Here is a 13099-nt window from a genome sequence, read left to right as displayed (position 1 = left end):
TGTTAACGGAAGTGAAGCGCCTTGAAGACGACAGTGATTGAAAAAAAGTCGGAAACTGGCGGGTAAGTTCACGTTTTCAAGACAAAGAAAGCCAAATAAGTGAAGAAGGGCCGCTTTCAGAGACACGGGCGAGCGATGTTTGAAGGGTTATTGAGAAACTCGTTTTACAGTCCGTTGTTTTCGCCGGCTCAAGCTTAGCATGCTAACTGTTGCTAATCCGAACGCGCATGGCGAAAAAAAAAGCGAAGGCAGTAAAATTCACTTTAATCTAATAATCCATATTGAACTGCTAATGAAGACGTGTATGCTTATTTTTTAAGTAAGATTATCCTTTAATGGTTTTGTTTCGTAGCCGCGTCGTTCCCACGTTTGCATTAGTCGGACCTGTAAAACAATACATATTGTCTTTGAATCGTCAGTTCACACAAAAACATGTAGAGCAAAGTTTGTCATGTTGACACAACGACAGTTTGACACTGGTGCAGTTATTGACAAGAAAGAGTTCTGATTCAATTCATTGATGTAATTAGAAAACTCAAATCAGCCTCAAGTATTGGGTGTGTTATTATGTTTTTGTGACACCATGAGAGGAAGCTTTTTGTAAATATGTGTCATTGTACATCTTTAAGACCAATGGTTTATTTGTGTAAAGTCTTAATCTGTAAAAGATTCCTAATACTGTTCTTGCATATATATTTTAAATTTTTTATCTCCATAAGCTTGTTCAGTTTGATGTTTTCGATTTAAATTTGGATAGTTTCTTTGCTTAGAGTAAACTTTCCAGCTGACATATTTCAAATATGTCAGCTGGAAAGTTTACTCTAAGCATTTGATGCAAGCATTATTTGCGTTGTGTCACACAAGTCATTCACCAAAGATGATATTTGGCTGCTGGGGTGAAATGATTTTACCATCAGTGAGGAAATTAGGTATTTGAAGTTTACAGAGTGGATCAATCCTCTGAATGTCAGTGTGCACGCTGGGAAAAATTAACATCACGTTTTCATTCCTACGTTGGTGACTTATATCAGTATCTTTAAGGCTGCGTGTGATGTTTTGTGGAACTGAACCAATGGTTGGAGTGTAGAAATCAACAAGTTCACAATGGAAAGTTTTTAGCAGTGAAATGATCAACAGAGATCAAGTGATGATCTTCCTTCACTTGTCATATTTTGTATAATATTATCAAATATTGTGGAATTATTTAACCCCATTGCTGGACCTGCCCTTTTAAAACTGTATTTGTGAGACATCATTATATCTCCTGTAGCGACAGACACCATAGGAATAGAAGACTAAATGCAGACATAAATGAAAGGCGGTTTTGTTATTTTTGGTTGTTAATTTGATTTCATTAATGGCTAATCTATCTGTTTTTTTCCAGGTATGAGCTCTTCAGACAGAAGCCGAAGTTCCAGCCCTGCACAAAGGGAGCACAATAGTAAATCAAACATTTTTGCTTTTTTTTTTATTATGTTCGTAGCAACAAGCTTTGATGTATCTGATCATCCAACATTGCTCAATCTCTCGTCTCCTTTCTTGTTTCAGGAGACTCTGAGGATGTGTCCGGACCTGTGGCAGACGGTTCCCAGGAGGCTGGTGCAGCGGAGAAAAGTCCCATCGAGCGTCCGTCCCCTCAAGCCAGCCCTGCAGGCAGCAGCCAGTCCGGTAGCGCTGCCTCCAGTGGCTCAGACAGCAGCAGCAGCAGTGACGATGACGATGAACATGAAGGGGCAATGAGGAAGATCAGGAGCAGTATCGCTCAAATCAAAGTAAGAGCAGGGCCGATGTGGACATAAATGACATTTGACTTGTTTACATGCATGATTACCATGTGCCATCTTCGACATGTGAAGTAGCAAAGACTGCGGTTCTCTCTTAGTTCTCTAGATAAAATCCAAAACACTGTCTGAGGTTCCAATCTAAAAAATATATATATATAAATGTATTCATCCCATTATACCTTTCAGGGAGCATCCAAAATCCATGATTCAGACATTAGGAGCCAACTCAGTTAAGAGAGTTTGCTTCAGTGTGTACGAATCATGATTACCTGTTAACTTTATTGTGAACTTAAGGTTTTGCTGTGCGTACTTCTCATCAACACATCTCAGACACTCGGCAGACAAACAGATCTTTGTGCTCATATAGTCGGTTATTGCAGTGAGAAGGACCAGGACGCCTGCTGGATGGTTGTCACACATTTGTAACGTGCAATTTTCAGCGCTATCAAAAACACAGTAATGAAGAAGAACGGTCAAATATTAAAGATACTTAAGATGAAAACCAACAGGGCCTACACGCTCACTCAACCAACATTTTTGACAAGTTTGGTGACGTAACAATGTAAATAAATCCAATCAACCTCATGACACATTGATGTACATGGTCTTGATAATGATAGCAATACTCTTTTCTTTAAAATGCCATTTAGATTGACTTTGTCTTTCTGAACCATAGGAGGCAGTTTAATTGAAAAAGCAAAAGTATCTTCAGATTTTCTCGTTCATAAACATGAAAAATAATCTGAAACCTTTATTTTTCTGAAGAAATAAGAAAAGTTTTCAAATGTATTCTTTCTCTAATCAATAATTTTACATTTTGAAAGGTGCAGCTCAAAGCGCATCGTCTTGCTTAAGGCATCACAAGGTTTTTCTCAGTACTGGACAGCTGGTGTCAAAACACTGTGGTCTGAAATAGTAGTTGCCATGACAACGGGTCCCTGTTTAACCTCGAAATGTTGTCCTCAGACTGAGTAGTCGGTTCATGGTCAGCTGCTTTATGAAAGTGACCATTGAAGGGAGGGGGGGAAAAAACTTTGAATAAAGATGCAGCTTGTTGATTGACAGAAGAACAAATCAAATGTGACTTTGTGTCCATTACTGTCATCTTAAGACTCCCCGGGTACCTAAAGGCTTTTAATCCAAGCAGAAACTGAGCCAGACTGACTGATGCTGGGCTGTCACTCCCGTTCAGCAAGACTCTCTAAACTTTTAAAACAAGCACCATGTTTTTCTATTTCAGTTTTTTTCCTCTTTTCAAATCCTGTTAACATGTAAAGACTGAAATCTGTTGATGCTCTGCTTTTGTTGTGACAGGCAGCTGGACCCAAAGAACAAGACCGGTCCAGGTCCAAGTCTGGAGAAAAAAGCCAATCCAGATCCCGATCGAAGTCCAGAGACAGAGACCGATCCAGATCACGGGGTCGAGACCGATCCAGATCACGGGGGCGAGACCGATCCAGATCAAGGTCACGAGGAAAGGACAGGTCCAGGTCCAGGGGATGGGATCGATCCAGATCCAGGGAGAGGGACCGGAGACGCTACACTCGGTGACCAGACACACAAACCCGTTTCAGTTCTGATGAACCTAGATTACTTTTACTTCAGTGACTTGTTATAGTTTGGGAGATAAATTGCCTCCATGTTGTTACTTTCTCTTAAGAAGCCTTTTTTGTTGTGAAGTTTTAGATTTGTCATGCTGTCATCAAATACCTGATAGGAAACACATCCGCATCACATATCAGGATCAAGTACTAGACTTGCAATCTGCTCACAGTTTAGACCCTTTTGTTCAAGTTTTTCACAAAACGAATGTAGGTTAGGTTTCTTTATTTTGAGAGAATTGTCCAGCTCCTTGTCCTCCTTTTTTCACTTTGACAAAATCTGTTGTTTTGTCCCTGAATAGTTTAGACTAACAGAGTGTGTGTGCGTGTGTGCGTGCGTGCGTGTGTGTGTGTGTGTGTGTGTGTGTAGTCTATTTTGTTTTGCCAAAATGTGCCACATTTGTAAGTAACATGCTTTTGTAAAATGAGCTGCAGAGTGGAATTCTGGTTTGAACCAATTATATTTTCTAATTACCAGACTTTTCTTAGATGCTCTAAACACTTTTCACAACCAAGTGGCTCCGAGACGAATAACATAATTTTTTCTCTCAACTTTGCAGTGGTCGCAATGACGATCGCCGTGACGACAGGGACGGCCGCTTTGACCGGCGTGGAAATCGAGACGGCAACTCTGATTTCAGGAGGCGGGGCCGCTCCACTTCCCCTCAAAATGAAAAGGCCGCGGCAGAACCGCCGGTCAAGAAGAAGAAGGAAGAGGTGGATCCCATCCTGACCAGGACGGGCGGAGCCTATATCCCCCCCGCCAAGCTGCGCATGATGCAGCAGCAGATCACAGACAAAAGCAGGTGAGCGACACTTTCACTGCCTCTTTAATGAACGCCACGAATGGCTCCATGTATTCACCAAAGCCACGTGTCGGTGCAGTCTGGCCTATCAGAGGATGAGCTGGGAGGCTCTGAAGAAGTCCATCAACGGTCTGATCAACAAAGTCAACGTGTCCAACATCGTGAACATCATCCAGGAGCTGCTGCAGGAAAACATTGTCCGGGGGAGGTGAGCCAACACGAAACACCCAAACCTCGTCCACACTCGCTATTCCAATTCCCGTCACGTCTCGCCCTCACCACCACAACGGACACATTTATCTTTGCGCATCTTTATAACTCTTAAATAAGATCCATGATTGCCAATTTATTTAAGATCTTGATATTTTTTTTGTAGAAATTGTCCCACGTACCTCCAATTGCTTTTGTTTCTATTTTTAGACGATTGCATCATTGTGGGTTAGGATTTGCTCAAATCATGCAGCATCATCTCCAGAATACCAGTGAAACTAAATCCTGCAAATAAAAAACATCTTTTTTTGTTTTGTTCTGTTTTAATCGGACTAAATCAAACAAGTGTAAACACAATATTTGAGTTCTAACTTCAGTTGTTTTATCCTAAATATAGAAATATACGTTTACGTTATGAAAATTTGTGAAAATCAGGTGAATAATGTCGAGCTTGTTAAAATCATGCTTCTTGATAGTTTGATTAATTAATTGAATGTAATGGAATACATAATGTGATGATCCTCTTGTCTCCGGTGAGCGTTTACCTTTTCGTTCTTCCTTGCAGGGGCCTGCTGGCTCGCTCCGTGCTGCAGGCTCAGGCGGCGTCGCCCATCTTCACTCACGTCTACTCCGCCGTCGTCTCCATCATCAACTCAAAGTTCCCGCAGATCGGCGAGCTGATCCTCAAGCGTCTCATCCTGGCTTTCAGGAGGAGCTACCGACGCAACCTCAAGGTATCTCCGACGTTTCTAATGGCAACAACTGAGCTTCGCGGGGAAATGCGCCTCCAGTTGTTCTGACAAAAGCACAGAAATATGTCAGGTCGAGTCGAAGAGTTGGCCTCACCGATATCCACAGCATGCACATATAAAACGTTTAATTTTGAAAAATAGCCACACTTCCTTCCTATTCATGCCCTTGAGAATTGACTTTAGATGGAGGATCAAACTGATTCTTGCATTTTGAACTTCATATGACCTGAACTGTTTGAGTTCACGGTACTAAGGTTTTTTTTGTTTTTCTTTTTAAGGGTAAAAATGATGCAGGCGGTGAAAACTTGTGAACCCAGTGTTGTTGAACAACCTTTAGTCAGTATCCTAATAATCTGCTCGTGTCCAGTTTGATCAAGGAATTTCTCCACATTAATAATAAGTGTGTGTTTTACATATTTATGGTTTTGGGAATATATTAATGTCCGTTTGTCTTCTGTCTTTCAGCAACAGTGCCTGACGGCCTCCAAGTTTGTGGCTCATCTCATCAACCAGAACGTGGTACGTGCTGATTCTTAACTTGAGGATAGGCTGGGGGGGGGGGGGGGGGGGGGTGTCTGGTTTCCTCTCTCTGACGGTGTGTGTCTGCGGCTCTCAGGCCCACGAGGTGTTGTGTCTGGAGATGCTCACTCTGCTGCTGGAGCGTCCCACCGACGACAGCGTGGAGGTCGCCATCTCCTTCCTGAAGGAGTGCGGACTCAAGCTGACCGAGGTGTCGCCTCGAGGAATCAACGGTACTGGATGTCGTCGCTGTCGGGGGGGGAAAAGACTGATCACTCCTAGCAGACCTGGGAATAATAGTGACATCATTTGGATTGACAGTTTTCACACAGACAAATTAATTTAGAAAATTAGTAAATGGATTTTTTGAGTCCGGCTTGTATCATCTAAGATAATTTGTCATCACGCAATGGCTACACTGTTGATTTACTGTGTTTTTGATATAAATTCCTGATAAAAATGTTGAAATAAAATTAAGTTTTCTTTGGTAAAATCTAAATTAATCACCAAATGTACAAAAACACAAAAAGTTTAATTTTGGGACAAATCTATAATTAAACCAGAAAAGATTATAAAAAAAATTCTTCTAATGTAGAAATCCAAGTCTTTTAGAGAAACAGACCCAAAATTATGTGGAATATGTGAACATGAACATAAACGTGTCCCGTTAATAGAAGCTTTTTGCATTATGCTTTTCTCAAAGTGCTTAAACTGTCAACCCTCCTCTTGTTTCCAGCCATATTTGAGCGTCTCCGAAACGTCCTGCACGAGTCGGCCATCGACAAGAGAGTCCAGTACATGATCGAGGTGATGTTCGCCATCAGGAAAGACGGTTTCAAGGATCATCCCGTCGTCCCAGAGGGTCTGGACCTGGTGGACGAGGACGACCAGTTCACGCACATGTTGCCACTGGAGGACGAGTACAACACCGAGGACATCCTCAGTAAGACCCGGGGTCGACGGGGTCACCATGCTTTGGAACTATCCAGGAAATAATCGTGTGTGTGTCTCTCTCCACATAGACGTGTTCAAGCTGGATCCAGACTTCCAGGACAACGAGGAAAAATACAAAACCATCAAGCGAGGTGAGAGAACACTCAAACCTTTTGGCGTCCAACCGGCTGTCACCTCCTTCACAGTTTAACCATTCAGCTGTCACTTCCTGTCAGACATCCTGGACGAGGGCAGCAGCGACTCGGGGGAGGAGGGCGATGGCAGCGATGAAGATGACGAAGAGGAAGAGGAGAACGAGGAGGGAGGAGACGGTAAGTCAGACAAGCCGATGGTCGAAGTACTTCAGAGTAACGTTTGGACTGAAACAAGTCAAATGGACAAAAAACACGAGAGGGGTTTGTTTGAGGAAAAACAATTTTTCTTGCGTAAATTTTATTGAATGTATTTAGTTTCTTTATGAATTAAACGGAATCAATGTATTTTTCATTAAATTCCTCAAACCTTTATGCAAATACATCTAGATCTCCAATATATTGATTAATATATTGAGTCATGATAAATTGTGGGTATATACATATATATAACACTCCAATTGATGCTTATTTAAATACATTTTAAGAATTAAAGAAACATTTGATCAATCACAAATAGCAACATTGGAACTACGTATACCAATTCTACTATATTTGTTGTATTCTGCTCATTTGTATTTTCATATTTAAAAAAATTATATTAACAACAAAAAAGAAATGAGTTGTATTGTGTTGATGAAAAAAAAAAATGTTGGTTTACAGAAATTACATCTTTACTGCTTCTTATTGGTGCTCTCTTCTGGTGACTCTCAGAAGTGAGAGCAAACTGACCAAAGTGGGGATGTACTCATTATGGGGGAAAGTATTTCCTTGTTGCATAATGGACGACGCCCTGTGATTGATTGTCACTTTAAAAATGTATGTTGACCTCTGCCTGTCTCCGTCCCGCCCTCAGATGAGAAAGTCACCATCTTTGATCAGACAGAAGTCAACCTGGTGGCTTTTAGAAGGACCATTTACCTTGCTATACAGTCCAGGTACACACACACTCACACTCACACTCACACTCACACTCCAGTACAGTCTGTTATTTCCAGCTGTATTGCCATAGTTGATTTGTTTGCTCACATGATTACTTACTTCATTGTGCCTTTGTGCAGTTTGGACTTTGAGGAGTGCGCTCACAAACTCATCAAGATGGACTTTCCCGAGAGCCAGACGGTACACACACACACACACACACACACACACACACACACACACACACACACACACACACACACACACACACACACACACACACACACACACACACACACACACACACACACACACACACACACACACACACACACACACACACAACACAATTTATACGTTTATGTTTTGATGACTTTAATCATTCCCCTTGTTTATTCTTCATACATCTCTATTAAAAGGTTTTTTAATGAGCATTTGTATTTTCATTCTGCTTTTTAGTCCCAATTTAAGTGTATTTCAGATTCTCTTCAGATTCTATCATGTTCTTCTCGACAGTTCTTGACAGTAAAAACTTTAAAAGAGGGCTGTTGACTAGAGTGTGTTCACACCAAATAATGTGTTTTGAGCATACATTTTTAGATTGTAATGCTTCCAGTCAATCGTTCCAGGTCACTTTTCGAATTGTGCATGATAATCTTTAAATTCAATAGTGGTTAGAAAATCTATCAGAAAAATAAACATCAATTTCGACTCTTCCCTTCATTCAGTGTGTATTTCATTGAACTGATGAGCTTTTCTATTTGACAGTATTGTTACATCGTTTAAAAATGTAAATTAACTTGTCATTGCTCTTCTGGAAGTTTCAATGTTCTCTGAACTGTGTTAATTAGCTTTTGTATGTTTTTTTCTGAGCAGAAGGAGTTGTGTAACATGATACTTGACTGCTGCGCTCAACAAAGAACCTACGAGAAGTTCTTTGGTCTGCTGGCCGGGGTGAGATGACACCGCTGAATCTGAGACACACACACCTTTTTAAAAAATGTTTATTTATGGTCCCTCCACATAAAAATTACAAAGCATCAGAGAAAAATGCATGATTTCAAAAAGAAACATATTTAAAGATGTTCAGCCGATTTTGCTGGTAATTTATTGTAAATCACTTTGGATAAATTAACTAAAGTCACTAATACTTAAAAAGACTAAAAATCAGATTTCGTAGAAGGTCCAACAGGTTTCAAGGCCTATACACACACACACACACACACCCTGATCAGTCTTGTCCTCTTTATGTACCACAAGCATCAAGTGTGATAATTTCCACATGAATGCATTCAGTAAGACAGTTTTTACAGGATTTGTAATTGGAGTCTTGGTCAAATGTAGATAAAACGATCCTCCTCCCACGGGCCACAAAGGAGCAGAGGAATTTAAGAAGTTCACATTCAAAACCCTCGCAGCCTCACAAGGTGGCATATAATTGTTACTATGGGTGTTTTCAGAGGTTCTGTTTGCTGAAGAAGGAGTACATGGAAAGCTTTGAGGCCATATTCGCCGAGCAGTACGAGACGATTCACCGTCTGGAGACCAACAAACTGAGGAACGTGGCTCGACTCTTCGCTCACCTGCTCTACACAGACTCTGTGCCCTGGAGTGTAAGCACACACACACACACACACACACATACACACTCTCTCTCCTTCATGGTTATTAAATCTCTCAGCCTGACTACACTCTGGTTAAACCATCCCGTACAAACAGGTGCTGGAGTGCATCCGAATGAGCGAGGAGACGACGACGTCGTCGAGCAGGATCTTCGTGAAGATCCTCTTCCAGGAGCTCTGCGCCTACATGGGCCTCCCCAAGCTCAACCAGAGGCTCAAAGACATGTACGAACTCACACACACTCAATGTGCAGTCGTGCCTTGGATTTACCTGATCTTCAAGAGCTCATGACACCACATTCCATGTTGGTTGAATTATTTTCCCTGTCAAAAATAACAGCGAAAGACACTGTTGCCTTCATCAGACGCCCCCGGAACTTTACACATTTTTTTAAATTTTGCCCTGTTGACAAGAAACCTCACCTGGAGGCCGAGACTGCAGAGGAATGTGGAGGTGACGTAGCAGGAGGAACACTTTCTCTCAGTCCATAGGGAATGCTGCATTTTCATTTTGTGCTTTTTTTATTGGAGGGGATTTTCAATACAGAATGATATAGATGTACAGTGGTAGAACTCTACTATTGTGTGTCCATTGCACAACCTGTCTAGTAGATTGTCCTCTATATCGTGCAGACGAGAGGCTCTACAGTGTGAAGGACCTACTAGCATATCTCTACGCCGTGGGAGCATTGGAGCAGACATTCACTGCACTAAACAGATCGACGGCGGAGTTGATTTCTTATTCGTCGCTCGTTTGTCCTCCGGCGGGAAATTTCTTCAGCAAACGGACCGTCTGTCGTTGCTGGTTGATCGTCAATATTCCCCCAAATCTGTTCGGCTTGACCTCCAACTCCCGCGGACACTCTCTCATACTCTACTTTTCACGTCCGCCGCCGTGTGTTGAGCTTGGCTGCAAGATGCAGGAGGCTGAAACAGCTTGATAGGCGGAGATCGAGACTCCACTGGATTTCACTCGACAAAAATGTTTTAAATACTTTTATTTTATATTGCTTTTTTTCACAAATGTCTTGGTGTCATAAGCTCTTTAAGTCGACTTTGACTTCTACCTGCTAACTGCTACATTTATCCCGTCATTGTGTGTGTCGGTGTGTGTGTGTGTTTTCAGGACTCTGCAGCCGTTCTTTGAAGGTCTTTTCCCTCGTGATAATCCCAGAAACACTCGCTTCGCCATCAACTTCTTCACATCCATCGGACTGGGAGGACTGACGTAAGCAACGCCAACATTAACATACGTACACATATCCAGGATGTCGCTCTGTTTCCTGGGGTGACTTACCGAGACCCTTCAGGATCAGTGTGTGTTCTCGTGAAAGAGGCGGAGTTTGCAGCGACTGACCAATCACACACATGGAGGAACCAAGCAGAGCAGATTACTGAAGGAGCAATTATTCTCTGAGAATATGAAGAATTAAAACGCCTTCCACCAGGCTCAAATAATTAATTAAAGCGTGACTTTGTGAGATTATATAATATTAATTCATCAGACAATATTAATCACTCACTCTCACTTTATTACAGCACAAAAGGTTTCAGGCTGAACTTCCTCACTGCTCTTCTTTTAGTTTATAGTTTTTTTTAAGGTGAGTGTGCTTTGTGTTGGAATGTTAATTCATCACCACGACGGCATGAGAAGTTCTGCGCTTCATAAATTCCCGTTTCTGCAGTTGTGATCATTAGGCTCATTATTACAGATCAACCCTAAGCAGAATTGGACAAGCAACAAACATCCTTCAAAGCCTCAGTGAGCAGGATTTATTTTATTATGTCAAAAAGATTGTTCTAAACACTTTCTCTCCTCCCCCCTGAGCAGCTCAGCGCTGAACCTGCGCACCAATGACTCATTTAAGAATGGGAGGGTCATTTTCAGAGACATCTGATTGGCCAAGAGGGGAAGCTTTACACTCACTGTGATCTTATCCAGAACATAACCTGGTCCGGAGCAGGTCAGATATTCAGAGTCGGTTACCACGGTGATTTATCCCGGTGAGGAGTGAACGAGCGTCGCGGTACAAAAAAACCCAGAGTTAATCCTTGAAGTTACCTCGATAAGAGAAAATCCGTGGTATTGCAGGCCTCAGGACTGGTCTACAAATGGAACGTAAACTGAAATCAGATGTCTGATTATCAGAGGCCAGTGAACGGCGGCGTTGTGCTTTTGGCCTTAATGTTGTTTCTGGTCTTGTTCTTCCCCAGGATGAGACTCATGTTATCCAGAGAAATTCGATTCGATGTAAATAACCTGACGTTTCCTCTCTGCGCCTCAGAGATGAGCTGAGGGAACACTTGAAGAACGCGCCGAAGATGATTATGACCCAAAACCAGGAGGTTGAATCTTCTGACACCTCTTCGTCCTCGTCGTCCTCGTCTTCATCGGACTCGTCGTCCTCGGACTCCTCCAGTGACTCCTCCGACTCCTCCAGCAGCTCAGGTACATTCAGGCAGAGAGCGCATTATCCAAGTGTGTTTTTCATGGTTTGAATCTCGTAAAAATTTCTGTTGGTCCTCCAGACTCGGACAACAAACACAGGAAGAAGAAGAAGAGGAAAGAAAGTGTGGAGAAGAAGAAGAAAGAGAAGGACAGGAGGAAGAAGAAAGGGAAGCAGTCCGATAAGAGGCGCAAAAATGACGACGACGACGACAGCGGCGATGAGAACCGGGCGGGGAAGGACAAGAGGCACCGTGCACGTGAGGTGGAGGAGCGTGCACGTGATGGCGCCCGGCGGGGCCGACGAGACAAGGGCTCAGAAGAGGAGGAGGAGGAGGAGAGGAGGCGAAATATGGACAGGCAAAGGGACAGCGGGCGAGAGCGAGACAGAGACCAGGGGAGGGAGCGGGCAAGAGAGAGGGAGACCGAGGAGAACAGAGAGAGGGAGAGAGACCGGGAGAGGGGGAGGGGCCGAGACCAAGGGAGGGACAGGGAGCGAGTGAGGGAGAGAGAAACCGAGGAGAAGCGAGAGAGGGAGGTGGAGAAGCACAGGGACAGAGACCGAGATCAAGAGAGGAACAAAGAGAACCGAGACCGGAATAGAGAGGAGAAGAGGAGGAGATGAAAGTCTTCATTCCCCAACAAAGCAGTGATGGACTGTTGATTGACAACTCCTGCCTCCCCCAGTCCCTTTTTACCTCACCCTCTCATCCCTCTCTTTACCTCCTCTCATGGTCCAATACCGCCCATTCATCCTTTGCTCCCTTTTTGCATCGTGGCTCCGGGAGCCTCGTCTCTCCATCAGTGTTTTTTTTCTATTGTTTAATTTTGCTGTCAATGAGTTAAAAACATTAAAAAGTTGCTTTAGATGTTTTTAAATCGCTTTCTGTTTCTACTTTGACTCGTGGCCGCCACCACTTCCTTTGGTGCTCGGATACAGAAGTGCTCGCTGGTGCTGTGAACGCCACAGACATGCTTTAACACTGCGAATGCTGAGCTCTCTGGCTCGAGAATATAAGTCACACCACCAAATTTTAAAAGAAAGGTCTGAGTTAAGTGACGCACCTGAACACATCACCCATGTATCGCCAGCACAAAGCTCGTTAATCTTTAAAAATGAGCCCAGTCATTGTTTCAGCCTTGTGAAAAAAGTAGAAGCTTATAGTACGGACATTACGGTAATAAAGGTTGTCAGTATCAATGTGGTTCCTCACTAAATAGATCCACTCAAATTCAAAGGAAGGCACAAATATGGGCCATTATTTCGAGAGCCGCATCAAAAAGTGACTCAAAGCCTCAGTAAAATGTTTTTTAAAAGTTGTTTTTTTAAAGCCGCCACCAGAAAGCAATTAA

At 42.7% G+C, this 13099-nt stretch overlaps 1 protein-coding gene across 1 annotated transcript; it reads left to right on the top strand.

The window, feature by feature from the left end:
* On the top strand, positions 1-12613 carry cwc22 (CWC22 spliceosome associated protein homolog). The gene is made up of 20 exons (XM_080498608.1): positions 1-62; positions 1385-1441; positions 1549-1772; positions 3099-3331; positions 3946-4191; positions 4271-4399; positions 4967-5135; positions 5619-5672; positions 5770-5905; positions 6409-6615; positions 6695-6757; positions 6842-6937; positions 7614-7695; positions 7819-7879; positions 8555-8632; positions 9139-9291; positions 9398-9525; positions 10427-10528; positions 11586-11749; positions 11830-12613. Exons 2-20 carry the CDS (start codon positions 1387-1389, stop codon positions 12369-12371), a joined length of 2922 nt encoding a protein of 973 aa, XP_080354734.1. The 5' UTR covers positions 1-62; positions 1385-1386; the 3' UTR covers positions 12372-12613.
* Positions 12614-13099: the final 486 nt, after the last annotated feature.

The sequence above is a fragment of the Blennius ocellaris genome, assembly GCF_963422515.1.
Source record: "Blennius ocellaris genome assembly, chromosome: 6".
In the NCBI taxonomy this organism is placed as follows: Eukaryota; Metazoa; Chordata; class Actinopteri; order Blenniiformes; family Blenniidae; genus Blennius; species Blennius ocellaris.
Note: the sequence above shows the minus strand (reverse complement) of the source record. Positions and strands in the feature narration are given on the sequence as shown.